Source organism: Carlito syrichta, unplaced genomic scaffold (assembly GCF_000164805.1).
Source record: "Carlito syrichta isolate Samal-C Ts95f unplaced genomic scaffold, Tarsius_syrichta-2.0.1 Scaffold309778, whole genome shotgun sequence".
Taxonomy (NCBI): Eukaryota; Metazoa; Chordata; class Mammalia; order Primates; family Tarsiidae; genus Carlito; species Carlito syrichta.
Window position 1 is genome coordinate 166,845 of NW_007253874.1, and position 18,400 is coordinate 185,244.

Consider the following 18,400-nt stretch of genomic DNA (forward strand, 5'->3'; position numbering starts at 1 on the left):
ATTTTTTGATTTATTGTGGAGGCGTCTTTCCATGTTGCTCAGGCTGGTCTCAAACCCCTGAGCTCAGGTAATCCTCTTGCCTCTGCCTCCCAAAGTGCTGGGATTACAGACATAAGCCACCACGTCCGGCATTTTTTTGATTTTTATTTATTGTAGAGATGAGGTCTTGCCAAGTTGCTTAGGCAGGTTTCAAAGTCCTGGGCTCAGGCAATCCTCTCATCTTCGCTTCCCAAAGTGCTAGGATTACAGCGTGAGCCACCATGCCTGGTGGTAACACCACAATTTTTTTTTTTTTTTTGAGTTGCAATCTTACTTTGTTGCCCAGGCCAGAGTGCAGTGGCATGCTCACGGCCCCTGCAGTCTCAACCTGCTGGGTTCAGGCCGTCCTTCTGCCTCAGCCTTCCAAGTAGCTGGAACCACAGGCATGTGCCACCGTGTCTGACTAATTTTTTTGATTTATTGTGGAGATGATGTCTTGCCAAGTTGCCCAGGCTGGTCTTGAACCCCTGGACTCAGGCAACCCTCTTGCCTCTGCCTCTCAAAGTGCCGGGATAACAGGTGTGAGCCACCGTGCTTGGCAGCAGCATAATCTTAACAGCTGTCAACAACCCAAATGACCATCAAAAATAGAACAGATAAATTGTTGTAGCATATTCATACCTTGGAAAATTATACAGGACTGAGAAGGAAGGAAAGAATTAGTGCTACGTGCAACTGTGTGGATGAATGTTATCCACACTATGTCCAGTAAAAGGAGCCATATATAAAAGCATATTATATGTGCCCATTTATATGAGGTTCAAAAGTGAGGAAGTCCTGTCGCGGTGGCTCATACCTGTGATCCCAGTGCTTTGGGAGGCCAAGGTGGGAGGATGGCTTGAGGCTAGGAGTTCAAGACCAGTCTGGGCAACATAGTGAGACCCTGTTACTACAAAAAATTTTAAAAAATTACCCAGGCATGGTAGCTCACACTCTAGCCTGGGTAACAAAATGAGATGCATGCTCTCTCTCGTTCTTTTTTTTTTTTTTTTTAGTTTTTTTTTTTGTTTGAGTTGGAGTCTCACTCTGTTGTCCAGGCTGGGGTGCAGTGGCATGCTCATAGCTACTGCAGTCTTGACCTATGGTTCAGGTGATCCTTCTGCCTCAGACTTCAGAGTACGTGGAACTACAGATGTGCACCACCATGCCTGGCTAAGTTTTTGATTTATTGTAGAGTTGAGGTCTCACCAAGTTGCCCAGGCTGGTCTTGAACTCCTAGACTCAGACAACCTCTTGCTTCCACCTCTCAAAGTGCTGGGTTACAGGTGTGAGCCACCATGCCCCGCCATAACACTTTCTCTAAAAAAAAGAAAGAAAGAAAAAGAAAGAAAGAAAAGCAAGGAAATCTATCTAGGGTTTAGAAATAAGAATAGTGGATACTCAGGGTGAGGGAGGGAAATAGTGACTGAAAGGGGTACACAAGAGGGCCTTCTGGGGTGGCAATAGGCCCTACATTTTTTTTTTAGTTGGCGTCTCTCTCTGCCACCCAGGCTGAAGTGCAGTGGCACAGATGTGGCTCACTGCAGCCCCGACCTGGGCTCAGGTGATCCTTCTGCCTCAGCTTCTCGATTCGCTTGGACTACAAGTACACAACACCACGCTTGGCTAATTTTAAGAAATTTTTAGGTCAGGCGTGGTGGCTCACGCCTATAATCCCAGCACTTTGGAAGGCCGAGTTGAGAGGATTGCCCAAGCCCATGGGTTCGAGACCAGCCTGGGCAACTTGGTAAAACCCCCATCTCTACAATAAATCAAAAAATTAGACAGGTGTGGTGGCGCGTGCCTGTAGTTCCTTCTACTTGGAAGGCTGAGGCGGAAGGATCGCCTGAGGTGGCCAGGAGCATGCCACTGTCCTCCAGCCTGGGTGACAGAGTGAGACTCCTACTAAAAAAAAATTTTTTTTGTAGAGTCGGGGACTCACTCTGTTGCCCGGGCTGTCCTTGAACTCCTGGGCTCAAGCAATACTCCTGCCTCAGCCTCCAGATGTGCTGGTATTACAGGCATGATCTTCCAAGCCCGGCCAATGTTCTGCTTTTTGATGTGGCTGCCGGCTACATGGACATGTTCACCGTGTGTACATTTATCAGGCTGGCTACTTCTGATTTGGCCACTTTCGACATCTATGTTTAACCAAGTGTAAAAACAAAGCGAAACAAGCAAACAAAAAAACAGGGTGGTCAGGCCTTCCTGAAAAGGCTCTTTTCTCGTAGGAGGCAGAGGTGAGAAAGAGATCAACAAGAAGGAGCTGTTTGAGAGCAACAAGCGTGTCCTCGGGCCCTACAACCCCGCCAGCCCATGCCAGAACATCCTGCGCGTGATCGCGGTGACTGCCTGCGCCCGTCAGCCCTCGGCCTTCCAGAGTCAGGCTGGGAGGGAGGAGGGCAGTGCCACCTTGGCCCCGAAAGCCTCTTCCCCAGCCACACGATCCTATCCCAAGTACCCCTCCTCCCGTGGCCTGTGCCACAGCACACGTGCCCTGAGGCATGGCACCTGGTACTGGGCACAGGGACAGTGCCACCCGTGCTTTGCAGCTCCTCCCCAGGGGTTCTGTGCTTAGTGATGAACTGAACGTGCATGGCCCTCCCTGCCGACCTCAGCCAGAGTTCGTGCCTCCGTGCACGGCTCTGGCTCGGGCCGCCCGTCCGTGGCATGATCTCTGCGCCTTCGTTTCAGGAATTTGGAAACTTCCTGGGGCCCCAGCAGGTAAAGGACCTGCTGCTGGCGGCCCTGGAAGGACTGCAGGGTGGCTCGGAGGCCCCGGGGAAGGACACCAGGGAGATGACGCAGCTGGCCTCGGAGGTCACGCTCAGCTCGGTGCTGGAGTGGTATCACCAGAGGGCGCTGGAGGTGGTAAGGCCTCCTCGGGAGTGGGGCTGAGCTGCCCCCCAGGGCCTGCTCATCACTGGGGACAGCCTGTCTGACAGTGGGGAGGGGGAGCCCCTGAGCCCTAGGGCGGGGCAGGGTGGTGTTGGCCAAGTTTAGGTGTTCCCACCTTGCAGGTTTACCTCCTAGCACCCTTGAGAGAACTCAGCTGACCCGGTGGGGGCGGAAGTGGGTTTGGGGGAGGGGAAGGGCAGTGAAGAGAAACTGACCGACTCTGGGGAGGGGCGGGCCTTCTGCTCCGCCCTCCCCTCCCCTTTCTTTCCTGCGCTCCCTCCCTCTTCTCTCCTTTCCGTCCTCCCCCACCCTCTAGCCCATCACCCCCATCCCTCCCTCCCTGCCCTTGCTTCTTTGCTGGCCGCCCGCCAGCTCACGGCTGCCCCGCTGTGCCCCAGATCCCAGAAATCATGCAGGGCATCTACAGGCAGCTGAGCCACATCCAGGAGCCCCGGGCCCGCCAGGTGGCCCTGCTGCCCATCTCCCACCTGGCCAGGTCCTTCATGACCAAGGTCGTCGTGGCCCTGCTCATGTGTCCCCTCCCGCTGGACAGGTACCGAGTGAGGGGGGTTCCCTGCCACTGCACCTCAGAGGGTTGAGGCAGCTCACATCCCAGGAGCCCCCCTTCTGCCCAGAGAAGCCCCCTGCCTGCCCCAAGACTCCTCTTCTGGGACCCCTGGTGCTCAGTGTCCACCGTTAAGCACTTGCTGAGCACTGCTTGGTGTCAGTGCTGTGGGTTAGACATTCTCTCATTCTCATGACAGCCCCATTCTACAGATGAGGAAACTGAGGCTTGGGGAAGTTTCTCACCCTAGATACACACTGAGCAAGGACCTAAACTCAGATCTGACTGACTCCAAGCCCAGAGCTCACAATGATGCCGGAGAAAGGAGGTCCAGCTGGGCGCGGTGGCTCACGCCTGTCATCCCAGCACTTTGGGAGGCTGAGGTGAGAGGATTGCCTGAGTTCCGCGGTTTGAGACCAGCCTGGGCAATTTGATGAGACCTCGTCTCTACAATAAATCAAGAAAAATTAGCCAGACATGGTGGTGCACACCTGTAGTTCCAGCTACTTGGAAAGCTGAGGTGGAAGGATGGCCTGAGCCCAGCAGGTTGAGGCTGCAGTGGCAGTGAGCATGCCACTGCACTCCAGCTTGGGCGACAGAGTGAGACTCCAACTCAGAAAAGAAAAAAAAAGAAAGGAAGTCTGAGTGTTGGACCTGACTCTGTCTCCAGCTGCTGTGTAGACTAGGGTAGCCTGCTTGTCCTCTCTGGGCTTAGTTTTCCCTCACAGAGGCCTCACAAAGGACTCCTGAAATCCCACCCCAGATGGTGGTCTTGACAAAGTGCTGCAGCCGGTTGTGTTGAGAGCCTGCTTGGGCCTGAGCCTGGGGTGCTCCACACTTGGCCTTCAGGGATGGGCAGAGGGGGCTGTGGCGAGCTCGTGGGCAGGACAGTTCAGTCTGGCTGGCCTCAGTTTCTAGCCTAAGAAAGGCTCCCCGCCCTCTCTGAATGGCCAAAACAGGACAATAGGCCATCCATACCTCAGGAAAGTCATTTGGGAGCCAGCCTAACGGAAGCAGTGCAGATGGGTGTGCGCCCGTAAGGATGGCTGGTGCCACTCACAAAAACCAGGAAGATCAGTCGGCATGGCGAGGGCCCCACAGACCCGTGCCCCTCCGGAAGAGTCAAGCCTTTTCTGGCTGCGCTACCTACCACGGGGCTTTATTCTTGGGTCCGCCAGGCAGTCAGGAGCTCTTCTTTTTCTTCTTTTCTCTTTGGGAGTTGGGGTCTCACTTCATCACCCAGGCTGAAGTGCAGTGGCACGCTCAAGGCTACCCCGGCGTCGACCTGCTGGGCTCTGGCGATTCTTTGGCCTCAGCCTTCCAGGTAGCCAAAACTCCAGGTGTGTGCTACCATGCCCTGCAAATTATTTATTTATTTATTTATTTAGTGTAGAGATGAGATCTTGCCAAATTGCCCGGGCTGGTCTCAAACCCATGGGCTCAGGTAATCCACTTGCCTCGGTCTCCCAAAGTGCTGGGATGACAGGCTGAGCCCACTGAGCCTGGCCTTTTTTCTTTTAAAGTTACGCCAGGGTCTTGTTCTGTCGCCCAGGCTGAAGTGTAGTGCTGGTCACAGCTCACTGTATCCCCCAACTCCTAGGCTCAAGCTATCCTCCCGCTTGGCCTCCTGAGTAGGTAGGACTACAGGTATACCACCACGCTAGACTAATTTACTTTTTTGTAGCAACAGGATCTCACTATGTTACCCAGGCTGGTATGGAACTCCTGGGCTCAAGCAGTCCTCCTGCCTCCTTGGCCTCCCAAAGTGCTGGGATTACAGGTGTGAGCCACCGTGCCTTCCTGCAAGAGTCCTTGTAGCGCCCCCACATTCCCCCAGACATAGTGGGCACTAAGGCGAGGCACCCAGGGTGCAGCATTTGAGGAGACCCCCGCAGGTACCAGATCTGCACTTGCATGAGCCGGAGATTGACACACGTTGGAGGTCCACTTGCCTTACCCTAGTCTTGACCCTGAGCCTAGAAGTTGGTCTCTGGAGCCTCCCAGGTGAATGCTCAGGTGTGAGGGAAGGAGACCCAGAGGGCGGTGGGTGCAGGAATTGCTCCAGCTTACACGGCACAGGCCTCCTGGAGACCGGTATTTCTTTACCATCACTCCATGAGTTTTGCTTCCAGGGTTCCCACAGGGACAGGCTCAGTTACAAGAGTCGCTGCATCCTGGGAAGCTCAATGCCACAGCGTACCCCTCGGTTCTAACGGTTAATTTATCATTCCTCCCGGCCCAGATGCAATTTACCAGTCGGGTCATTTTTACCATAAGCAATGTTGCCTAGCAACATGGTTCACCTACTATCTTTATCGGGTTTCCAGGGGAACAGAACTAGGAAGTGAATGGAAGGTTCAAACACTCCGGCAGAAGGGGGAAAGGCTTTTGGTTTTTTTTTGAGTTGGAGCCTCACTCTGTCACCCAGAATAGAGTGCAGTGGCCACTCCCGGCCACCGCAGCCTCGACCTGCTGGGCTCCAGCGATCCTTCCGCCTCAGCCTTCCAAGTAGCCGGAATTACAGGCGCACTCTATCACGCCCGGCTGATTTTTTGATTTATTGTAGAGATGAGGTCTCGCCAAGTTGCCCAGGCGGGTCTCGAACCCGCAGGCTCAGGCAATCCACTCACCTCAGCCTCTCAAAGCGCTGGGATTTCAGGCTGAGCCACCGAGCCCGGCGGGGAAAGGTTTTTGTTAACCCTTTTGCACACTGTGCTTCCAACAGCCCATGACAGGAGTGCCTGCAGGCTGGCGTCCGACCGGGCACAGAAGCTTTTCCCTGCCTGGTATGTTGCCTTCTAAGGGGCAGGTGCTTTCTGATGTTATGTGTCAAGGGCAAGATACTGGACCTACAGGGCTCAACTGCCTGGATTCTTACTCTGTGGCTAGAGGAGCGAGCACAGGCCTTGAAGACATCAGCCGTGGCTGCATCTTGACTCTACAGCTCATTAGCTGTGTGGTCTTGGGTGGGTGATTTCACATCTCTGAGCCTCAATTCCGCATCTGTGAAATGGGAATAGCAACATTCACCTTGAGGGCTATTATGAGAGTTCGGTGATCTTGGATTCTTGAATTCTTGTTCATGCCTGGATCCCCAGAGAGCTGCCTCACGCCTGGTGTCCGGAAGATGCTCAATTGATACTCACTGAAGTAATAAGTTGTCTGTAAACACCTGGCACAATACCCAGGAAACAGGGTTTTCAGTCCTATTAGCCCCCTGCATCTTGGGGAATATTTTCTGGACCATTCCTTGCTGGCGTGTCATGGGTATCGTTTCTTTGGTATCTCACCGTCCCCTTCCTAAAATTTGGAGGCAGAGTGGGTCCCGCCGATCCAGCACCACTAGTCACCCCCGCCCCCGATTTCTCAGCAATGGGGCGGAGATGTGGAGGCAGCTGATTCTGTGCAAGCCCAGCTGTGATGTCCGTGACCTCCTTGATCTGCTCCTGAACAGCCTGAAGAAGAAGCCCGTCACCAACAAGGGCACAGCCTCCACCGTGCCTCTGGCGGTGAGAACCCAGCCGGCCTTCCCATCACTGCCCCAGCCCACCCCGCTCCCTCCTTTCCTCCTGCTGGGCTCAGCACCCCCAGCTTCCGGTGCCCCCTGCTCTGCCAATGACCGGCCGTGTGACCCTGGGCATGTCTGCCTGGCTCTTGCTTGTGATTCACTGGACGATAACAGTGTGGCACCCTTGGCCATGACCCCTCCTGGGACAGTGAGATAGAACAACTTCGAGCCACAGTCTCAGTCCTGGCTCTGTAGATTACTATGTGGTGACCTGGGTAAGTCATTTTATCTCCATGGGTTCAGTTTCTAGCTCTGTGAATACAAATAATACCTGCTTCACACGACAGCGGCGAAGATGAAATGAGATGACACATTCATTCATTCAGGCGACACAACACGCTTACGCGTGTCTCACTGCTGGGCTTGGAGCTTGGCACGGGGAAAGGCTGGGCGGGTGAGGGGGTTTCTCTCTGCCTCTGTCACCCCCATGCTGGTCTGTGCAGCTGGATAATACCCCTGCTCCCCTCCCAGCTTCCTGCTCCTCCAAGCTGTGCCACAGCCCCAAACCTCTGGGAAATGCAGATCTCCTCTTTTCAGCCCGCCGAGGGCTTCCCGTTGCCCTCAAGAGGGACACAGCACCCTCCCTGTGCCCCTGCCAGCCCCCTGCACCTCACAGCCCCCTCGCTTGCTTTGCTCCTGCCTCACTGGTCTCTGTCAGAACTTCATACATCCATGCTGCCTCGTCACAGGGCCTTTGCACATGCTGTTTCTTCCATCCACGATGCTCTCCCCCAAACCAACTTCTACTCATCCCTCAGCTCTCAATGCCTCCGTCGCTGCCCCAGAGAAGCCCTCCCAGATCTCCCTGACACCAACCATTCGGTGCATAACATCCTTTGCTTCACATCCTTTGTCTTGGAAGAGTTTGCCCCTTTTGGGATTTGACAGCCGTGGGGGAGATCCCTCGGTTCATCTGTGGGAGGCCCGAAGGTGGGGCCTGTCCCGCTTTGCTTGCCGTGATGTCCCCAACCTCTAGCTCGCGTCTGGCATCCAGTGGCAGCTCAACATTTGTCTGTTGGGCTGATTTATTTATCCAACAAGTATTTATTTATTATTATTGTTTATAATTTTTGAGTCAGGGTCTCACTCTGTTGCTCAGGCTGGAGTGGAGTAGCATGATTGAGGCTCGGGGCAGCCCCGACCTTCTGGGCTCAGACGATCCTTCCACCTTAGCCTCCCTGGTAGCTGGGACTACAGGCATTTGCCACCACACCCATCTGATTAAAAAAAATTTGTTTTGGAGAGATGGGATCTCACTATGTTGTCCAGGCTGGTCTCGAACTCCTAGGCTCAAGTGATCCTCCAGCCTTGGCCTTCCAAAGTGCTGGGATTATAGGTGTGTGCCACCATGCCCAGCCAATAAATATTTATTGAGCACCAACTACGTGCCAAGCATACCCATAGGTTCTAGGGATTTAGCAACAAGACTTTCTGGTGGAGGGAATCAAATAAAGGATAGTGGATGGAGGAGTGGGTGGTGTCACCCCACTTACAGAGGGGGACACAGCTGCTCAGAGACACTCATGTCTCAGCCCAGGTCACATAATTGGCATGGCGGCACCAGGACTCGAACCCAGATCCCTGGCCTCCAAATCCTGTGCTTTGCCGCCGTGTCTCTGCCTCTGTCTCCCAGCACTGAGCTTTGCGTATAAGGCACCAACACTCATGCCCTCCCTGGCTGGGGCGTTCATCCACTCCGTCAATCATGTGTGAATGTATTCTTCAGTCACTCGTGTGCATCTTGTCCAACAAGCACAGTCATGGAGACAACCCAGACTAATTTTTTTTTTTGAAAGCAGGATTTATTGAGAGAACATAAAAACTCCCACAGTGGGAAGGGACCCGAAGGGGATGCCCAAGGACTAATTTTTATCTTATGGTTTTGACTACCAGCTTGAGCAAGACAGGGCCAGGAGCAGGTTCCTGGGCACATCCCGAAAGACCTATCCCTGCACCGCGGACTGTTCTTTGGACACAGTCTTGAGCTTCGGGCCACTGAACGCACAAGAGCTTTTTGCCTTAGCTCTGCCCCTGCCTCACCATGTCACCATGGGCCACCAATTCCTCTTCTGGCCTTGGTGTTCAGAGCTGTAAAATGGGTAGCAAACCTCCTGCCTTATCTATCTTACCTGTCGGGAAGAGGGAGATTGTGTATGGGGAAGGACTGCCTGAGCTGCAAAGTGCAAATTAACTGTCATTTGTCGCTCCCGGTCAGCCCACGTTAGGTCACTCATTGCCAAGGGAACATGCCAGGGGGGTCTTTCTTCTTTCTTTCTTATTTTTTTGAGTCGAAGTCTCACTCCGTTGTCCAGGCTGGAGTGCAGTGGCATGCTCATGGCTCACCGCAGTCTCAATGTCCTGGGTTCAGGCAATCCTTCCCCCTCAGCCTCCCAAGTAGATGGACTACAGGTGTGTGCCTCCACACCTGGCTATTTATCAGGCTCACTATGTTGCCCAGGCTGGTCTCGAACTCCTGGTCTCAAGTCATCCTCGCTGGGGGTTCTTCCACTTTGCAGTTAAATGCCCTCCTCTTGGTCTAGCTGTGTGGAGTCTTAGTGGCACAGCTCGTGACCGTTTATTTCTAAAGCATTGATACCTCCGTCCTCTCAACCAGTCTCTAACACTCCTGGGGGGCTGGCTAGAGGAGGAGAAGTAACCCCACTCTCCAGAGGATGAATCTGAGGCCCAAAGAAGGACCAGGGAGAGGTGGAGCCAGAATGACCATCAGGTCTCAAGACCCCAGCCCATCACCCCCCACATTGCCTTCTTGCCAGCTAGAGAGGTCTTGGTGGGCCAACTGTGAGGGTGGGCCCAGAGCTGAACTGGCAGGTGGGGAAACTGCCCAAGGTCACCTGGCCGCTTGGGGGCGGAGCTAGGGCTGAAACCAGGCTCCTGCTCAAGGCTGGTGTTTGTTTCTCTTGGCTGTTGGCCATGTGAGGGTCGTTGGGAGGCAACCTGGCTTAACAGCCTTGGGTGAAGGGGTCAGCCTGGTGCCCTCCTCCCATTCCGAGTGCCCGTACTAGGAGAGGAAGAGGAAGTGCACACTAGTGTTGGCATCTGAAAACCCGTTTCAAGTTCCAACCCTGCCCCAAGGGACTGGGTGACCTTGGGCAAGTGGCTTCTCCCCTCTAAGTCTGTCTCCTCACCTGTAAAATGAGATCAAGGTCCTTGACCTCTCAGGGGGTGGGAGGAATCCTTCCACTATGATTCTTCCAGGGTTGCATACGCATTGAAGGCCTGGACCAAGGCTAAAGGGGACCGTTGTCATTGCCCGGGGACAGGACCTGCCTGGAGAGCCAGGGGCCTGGGGTTGCGGGGGCGGGATCTGGGTGCTCCCGGACTGTGCCAGAGAAGAGCAAAGACCCTGGTCTGACCTCCCACAGAAGCAGTCCAGGCCCCAGCGGGGATACTGGACCATGAGCCAGGCCGTCCCACCAACCTCCCCTCTGCCCGCAGGCAGCCAGCGGCCTGTGCGAGCTCCTGTCTGTCAACAGCTGCATGGGCCGCGTGAAGCGCATCTACCCCCAGCTGCTCCTGGCCCTGCTCACTCAAGTCCATTACCACATTGGCCTCATCCTCCCCGGCTGCACGGCTCCTCACAAGGACACCCAGAAGGATGCCCAGCCCCCTGTCTTCATACCTGTGCGGTATGCTCTGCTGTTTCTCTGGACCTTGCTGTCCCTGGCAGTGGGACTAGGGGGACCCCAGGAAGAGCCCTTCCAGAAGCCTCTAGGGCGACCCATCAACGGAAATTAGCTTTGAGACTAGAGGAGAGAACAAACAGCCAGGCCTGGTGGTGTGCACCTGTGGTCCCAGCTACTTGGGAGGCTGAGACGGGAGGATCACTTAAGTCCCGGAAGTCAAGGCTGCGGAGAGCTATGGTGGCACTGCTGCACTCCAGCCTGGGCAATGGAGCAAGACTCCATCTAAAAAAAAATAAGCAACACTCTTTTATTTTTATTTATTTATTTAAAATTAGAAATATAGTTTATTTAGAAAGTAAACGAGAGGGCGAGAGAAAGAGAGACTCACCTCCCCAAGGTAGGGAAGGGGATCAAAGCCAGGAAGCATGGAGATGGGCATGGCTCAGAGAGCACATGGCCACACCAGAGTCTAGTAAGGCAACGGCCTCATTTATTTTTTTATAGAGACAGGGTCTCCCTGTGTTGCCCAGGCTGGTCTCAAACTTCTGGCCTCAAGCAAACCTCATGCCTCGGCCTCCCAAAGTGCTGGGATTACAAATGTGAGCCACCACACCTGGCCAGAAGCACTCTCATTAAAGCCAGTGATTCATTCGACAGCCATTTTTGAGCACCTGTGTGTCAGGCTCTGTGCTTAGTCTGAACCACAGCAAAGAAGCAGTCCTCCCCCAGGAAACTCACCATTTCATTGATCTTCCTCCCTCTCTAGAGATATTATTTTTATTAGGTTTGTATTCAAGGTTCAGTCATTTCTTTTTTGTTGTTTTTGAGTTGGAGTCTCACTCAGTCATCCAGACTGGAGTGCAATGGCCGCTCCTGGTCACAGCAGCCTCGACCTGTTGGGCTCCGGCGATCCTTCTGCCTCAGCCTTCCAAGTAGCTGGAACTACAGGTGCACACTACCACGCCCGGCTATTTTTTTTTTTTATTTATTGTAGAGATGAGGTTTCGCCAAGTTGCCCAGGCGGGTCTCGAACCCGCGGGCTCAGGCAATCCACTCACCTCGGCCTCCCAGAGTGCGGGATTACAGGCTGAGCCACTGAGCCGGCCAAGTCATTTTATTTTTAATTATTTCTCATTTTTATTTTTTTTCTGAGTTGGAGTCTCACTTTGTCGCCCTGGCTGGAGTGCAGTGGCACGCTCCTGACCACCACAGCCTGGACCTGCTGGTCTCCGGCGATCCTTCTGCCTCAGCCTTCCAAGTATCTGGAACTATAGGCATGTGCTACCATGTCCAACTAATTTTTTGATTTATTGTAGAGACGAGGTCTCACCACATTGCCAGGCTGGTCTCAAATCTGCAGGCTCAGGCAAACCTCTCACCTCGGCCTCCCAAAGTGCTGGGATTACAGGCTTGAGCCACTACACCCAAGCCACCTGTTCCCTTTCAGAGGTGGTTTACGCAGGGATAACCACATTTGTTCATTTCTCTACTTTTTTTTTTTTTTTTTTTTTGAGGTAGGATCTCACTCTTTCGCTCAGGTTGGAGTGCAGTGGCATGATCATGGCTCACCACAGCTTCTAACTCCTGGGCTCAGGCAATCCTCCTGCCTAAGCCTCCTGAGTAGCTAGGACTGTAGGCACACACCACTGCACCCAGCTACTTTTTCTTTTTGTTTTTGTAGAGAAGAGGTCACACTGTGTTGCCTAGGCTGGTCTCAAATTCCTGGCCTCAAGCCATCTTCCCACCTCGGCCTCCCAAAGTGCCTAGATTACAGATGTAAACCACCACACCCGGCCCCTTTCTCTATTTTTACAATTATGGCAGCATACCTCACACAGTTGCACATTTTTGCCTTTATTACATGCTATGCCTTAGAAAGCATTCCACATAAAACTGTCTCATTATTATTATTTTGAGTTGGAGTCTCACTCTTGTCACCCAGGCTGGAGTGCAGTGGCATGCTCATAGCCACTGCAGCCTCGACTTGCTGGTTTTAGGCTATACTTCCTCCTCAGCCTTCCAAGTAGCTGGAACTACAGATGTATGCCACCATGCCTGGCTAATTTTTTGATGTATTGTAGAGATGAGGTCTTGTCAAGTTGCCGAGGCTTATCTCAAACCCCTGGGCTCAGACAATCCTATTGCCTTGGCCTCTCAAAGTGCGGGATTACAGGCTTGAGCCACTGCGCCCAGCCATTATTTATGTATTTATTTTTGAGTTGGTGTCTCACTCTGTCATCTAGACTGGAGTGCAGTGCTACACTCATGGCCACCACAGCCTTGACTTGCTGGGCTCAGGAGATCCTTCCGTCTCAGCCTTTCAAGTAGCTGGAACTACAGGCACATGCTACCATGCCCAGCTAATTTTTAAAAATTTATTTATTGTAGAGATGAGGTCTCGCCATGTTGCCCAGGCTGGTCTCAAACCCCTTGGCTCAGGCAATCCTCTTGCCTTGGTCTCCCAAAATGCTGGGATTACAGGCTTGAGCCACTACACCCAGCAAAAAAGGGGCATTTAGAGGCAGAGGGCAAGCAGTATCAGAGCTGAGCTTGAAGTCAGAAGGGCTTGGATTAAAAACCACCTCCATCACTTAGCACTTTGCACTCTGGGTAAACTAATTTTATGGTTTGACGGTTGGCTTCCTTGCCTATGAAATGGATGATGCCTTCCCTAGAGGTGTGTTGTGAGGACCAGATGAGATCCTACCCCAGCCCAATACCACATGTTAATGGTACAGCCCAGTTCCAAAGGCCCTTGTGCTCCCAAGTGCTGCCCTGAGCGTCACCCATGGCTCAGAACACTGATGGGCTCTGGGGAAAACACAGGTGTTCAGGAAGGAGGCATGGAGGAGGAGAAATAGGAAAATGCCAAGGGAAAGGTTCTCGGCTGTGGAGTGATGAAAGGCATGACCTGCTAATGGGGAGGGCGGGCTCAAATAAGGACCATGAGGAAGAGCTTAAGAGATCCTGAGTGTCCACCCTCCCCTCGACATCTCAGAAGCAGCCTGAAAGGCAGAAAAAGCAGAGGCTGACAAGAGCCAGGCCGAAGGGGATCAGAAAAGCCACGAGGTGGTGCCTGGGTCTTGTGGCTGAATGGTGGCCCCCAAGAGATTTGCCTAGAATCTACGATTGTGACCTTATTTGAAAAAAGGGTCTTTGCAGATATAATTAAGGATCTCAAGATGAGATCATCCTGGATTAACTAGGATGGCCCTGAATTCAGTGCCACATGTCCTTATAAGAAGAGGAGAAACAGGCCAGGCATGGTGGCTCACGCCTATAATCCCAGCACTTTGGGAGGCTAAGGTGAGAGGATTGCCTGAGCTCAGGGGTTCGAGATCAGCCTGGGGAACTTGGCGAGATCTCATCTCTACAATAAAAAACAAATTAGACAGGCGTGGTAGCATGTGCCTGTAGTTCCAGCTATTTGGAAGACAGGCGGAAGGATCGCCTGAGCCTAGCAGTTTGAGGCTGTGGTGGCTGTGAACAAACCACTGGACTCCAGCCTGGACAACAGAGACTCCAACTCAGAAAAAAAAAAAAAAAAAAGAAAAGAAGAAGAAGAGGAGAAACAGACATGAACGGGAGAAGGCTAATGGAGACACAGACAGTGAGTGATGCGGCCATAAGCCAAGGAATGCCAGGAGCCACCGGCAGCTGGAGGAGGCAAAGAAGGATCCTGCCCTGGACTCCAGAGGGACACGGTCCTGCTGATGCTTGATTTCTGGTATCTGGCTGCTAGAACTATGAGAGGATACATTTCTGTTGTTTTAAGTCACCCTGTCCGTGATAATTTATTACAGCAGCCACCGGAAATGAATTCACCGGGGTGTGGTGCCAGAACAAACGGTGTCTCCAGACTGCCGTGAGGAGGTGGCATAGCTCCATGAGGCCGACAGTGCACTCAGGTGGACACACTCTCCAAGAGGAGAGGCAGACGCTGGCGATGAACCAACAGCCCTGCCAGTCTGGGTTTGAAGGGGATGGGGTGTCCTGCTAGACTCACACCACAGACATGGCCTGAGAACTTGTGAGGTCTAGTTTCTGTGCCTTCCAGCAGTTGTGGTCTTTATTTTGTTTATTTATTTTTTAAAAGTAGAGAGAGGACTGGGCACGGTGGCTCACGCCTGCAATCCCAGCATTTTTTTGGGAGGTGAAGACGAGAGGATTGCCTGAGTCCAGAGTTTTGAGGCCAGCCTGGGCAACTTGGTGAGACCTCGTCCCTACAACAAATCAAAAAACTAGTCGGGCGTTGTGATGCATGCCAGCGGTTCCAGCTACTTGGAAAGCTGGGGTGGAAGAATCACCTGAGCCCAGCAGATGGAGACTGTGATGGCTGTGAGCGTGCCACTGCGCTCCATCCTGGGTGATAGAGTGAGACTCCTACTCAATAAACAAACAAATAAATAACAGTAGAGACAGGGTCTTGTTATATTGCCTAGGCTGGTCTTGAACTCCTGGTCTCAAGCAATCCTTCTGCCTTGGGCTCCCAAAGTGCTGGGATTACAGGCATGGGTTTTAAGGCAACTTGGTGTTGGATCAGTGGTTCCCTGGTCTCAGTACAGGGACCGAGAATGAGTATTTCAAAGCACTCCTGGGTGCGTTTTGGGAGAAAACCTTCCAGGAGGGTGACACCTGCAGAGTGGGTGTCTGGGACCACAAGAGCTGCTCCATCACTCCCACTCTCTTCCCAAAGACACCGACTCTGTCTTTTCACTTGGCAGTACGGGGGTCGTTTTGGACTGACACAGGTACACCTTTGGGAGCGGGGCGCAGAGGAAGGGAGGGAGGTGGATAGGGTCATTTTTGTTAAAGCACGGAGCCTGATTGAGGAAGTGAGGTCAAACCTTGAGAGGACAGATGACCAATGACGTGGTTCTGCGTCTTGAAGGCTCGGCCTAGATGTACGTCTATCATGGCGTCACAAATGAGGGTTGTGAGGGGCTGGCCAAGTGGCGGTTGTCTGGAGCCTTTGAGTCAAGTCATTCCCTTCTGCGCTCCTGAACTCAATGCTGTCCCCAAGCCGGTGTGTGAGAAGGTAACCAAAAAGATGTCCCTGGGATGCACAGGAGGGGAGGGTGGCCAGGTCACTGGAAGAGCACACACGGGACTCTGCCTGGGCTGAAGGTGTTAATGCTCGAAGTGGAAGAGAATGACCTTTCATCTCCAGATGAAAACCCGTATGTCTCAGCTGAGCCACTCAGTCTGCACTTGGGGTCTGGGGGGGAGGGAAGAGTGTGGACTACACTTGGGACTGCCTCTCTCTCCCTTCCTTGGGTTTGTAACTCTGAGCACTGGAGTCACCGCCAGCAAGGGACTGTCACCAATAGCATACATGTCAAAGAATCAGCACGAAGGTTGAATGACTCTGAAAGCTCTGGCCTCTGAAGAAGCTTTAGTTTTCACACTGGATCAACGTTCATTAGAAAAGCAAAAACATGGAAATGAAGAGGAAATTCCTGTGGGTTACCTGAATTCTTTCTTTTTTTTGAGTGGATGTCTCTCTCTGTGGCTCATGCTGGAGTGTACTGGCACACTCACAGCCACCGCAGCCTCAACCCGCTGGGCTCAGGCGATCCTTCTGCCTCAGCCTTCCAGGTAGCTGGAACCATAGGCATGCGCCACCACGCCTGGCTAATTTTTTAAAAATTTTATTGTAGAGAAAAATAAAATTCTCCCTGATATATATCTCTATCTCACATCTGTGACCATGCAGTAGTGCTGTGCCAGGCATAAAGTAGGATGTCAATAAATGGTGGTGCCCTCTCGGGGCTTCTTGAACTAATTTTGAAAGCTTGAAAAGCACAGAGGAGGCCAGGTGTGGTGGCTCATGCCTATAATCCCAGCACTTTGGGAGGCCGAGGTGAGAGGATTGCCTGAACCCAGGGGTTTGAGACTAGCCTGGGCAATTTGGTGAGACCTCATCTCTATGATAAATCAAGAAAAACTAGCTGGGTGTGGTGGCATGCACCTGTAGTTTTGGCTACTTGGAAGGCTGAGGTGGAAGGATCGCCTGAGCCCAGTAGGTTGAGGCTGCAGTGGCTGTGAGCTTGCCACTGCACTCCATTCTGGGCGACAGAGTGAGACTCCAACTCAAAAAAAGAAAAACACAGAGGAGGCTGGGCACAGTGGCTCACACCTGTAATCCCAGGACTTTGGGAGGCTGGACGGGAGGACTGCTTGAGCTCAGGAGTTTGAGACCAGCCTGGGCACCATAGTGAGACTTAGTAACTACAAAAATAAAAAAATCAGCCAGGTGTGGTGGCTCATGCCTGTAGTCCCAGCTACTTGGAGAGGTGAGGTGGGAGGATTGCCTGGGCTCAGGAGGTCGAGGCTGTGGTGATGCAGTGAGCCTTGATTGTGCTGCTCCATTCCAGAATGGGCAACAGAGTCAGACCCTGACTCAGAAAAAAAAAAAAAAAGAAAGAAAAGAAAAGCACAGAGGCCTGAGCCCCAGCCTGGACAGTCAGTATGTCGTAAAAGCTACCCAGGGGCTTCTGCTGGGCCTCCAGTTTGGGACTTGGCCCAGACAGAAGACTGAGCATCCAAGTGAGCAGAGAGGTGTTTTCTGCAAGCAGCCTGCCCAGTCACGGGCCTGATGGGGCATGGTGGGTGAGAGGCTGGCAGGCCCAGGAGACCTGGAGGCCTGGCTCAGCCTCTTCCTGGATGAGAGAGAGGACAAAAGCACAGTCCTCAGAGGGAGGTGAATTTTGCTTCTTTTTCTTTCTTGTTCTCAAAGCTAATTATTATTTGTGAAAAGCTGCCCTTGAGGATACACTGAATGCCACTATCTAACAGTTGACATGGTGGAGAGAAGCTTGTTGGGCCAGATGACTGCCAAGGGTGGAGAGGCCAGGGGTGAGGGAGGTCTGGCCTGCCAGAAGCCGGGTGGGCATCTCAGCCGCCTTGTCTTGGCAGCTGGATGGTGAGAGTGGTGAAAACCCTGCTGCTGAAGATGGGCTGCTTCTACGAGGTCACCTTCCTGGATGAGCAGGGTGGCTGGGAGCTCATGGAGCAGGCAGAAAATCACCACCGAGGAGTGGCCCTGCTGGCCAGGTGAGGCCTGGGGACCACCTTGGTGCAGGGGTGGGAGAGAGGGGCCCCAGGTTCTTTGGGTCGACTTGAGTGTGCATGCCACTGTGGGCAAGACCTTTGCTCAGTTTGTCATCTTACAACTGGAAGGGTGTTGTCTTCCTCGGCAGCCAGACTGTACAAATGTGAAAGATGGCGTTCACTCGTCAGAGGTCAGCTGTGGTCAGGAGGGTTTCCAGCAATTGCAGAGCGCTCAGATGACTGTCAAAGCACATTTCCTCCCTGCATTACAAATTTAGCTCCCAGGCTAACCCAGAAATGGCGGTGTACCCAAGCAGTTGACGGTGTAGCCTTGGAGACTGGCCTCTACCTGCATCTGAACCCCAGGTTGCTACTTCCCAGCTGTAGGACCAGGGCAAACTGCTCCCTCTATGTCTCCATTCCCCACCCCACAGTTGAGTACTGAAATCATAATAAGGCTTACCCCAAGGGCTGGTCAAGGAGTAAGTAATGGACTTTGAATGTACTCTGGCATATGGGAAGAGCTGCACACAGTTTGGCTTTTACTATCATTACAGTTGCCGTCGGGGCAGGAATTATGAACACATACTATGTTTTAGGCTGGGTGCAGTGGCTCACGTCTGTAATCCCAGCACTCTGGGAGGTCGAGGCAGA

At 52.9% G+C, this 18,400-nt stretch overlaps 1 protein-coding gene across 2 annotated transcripts in view; it reads left to right on the forward strand.

The window, feature by feature from the left end:
* Window positions 1-18,400, forward strand: part of MROH7 (maestro heat like repeat family member 7) — a 77,460-nt gene that overhangs the window by 44,893 nt on the left and 14,167 nt on the right. For both annotated transcript variants that reach the window (XM_021717487.1, XM_008067808.1), the window contains 6 exons: window positions 2,250-2,362; window positions 2,713-2,889; window positions 3,315-3,469; window positions 6,852-6,990; window positions 10,506-10,696; window positions 17,612-17,749. In XM_021717487.1, coding sequence (XP_021573162.1) covers window positions 2,250-2,362; window positions 2,713-2,889; window positions 3,315-3,469; window positions 6,852-6,990; window positions 10,506-10,696; window positions 17,612-17,749 — 913 coding nt within the window. The remainder of the gene's footprint in view (window positions 1-2,249; window positions 2,363-2,712; window positions 2,890-3,314; window positions 3,470-6,851; window positions 6,991-10,505; window positions 10,697-17,611; window positions 17,750-18,400) is intronic.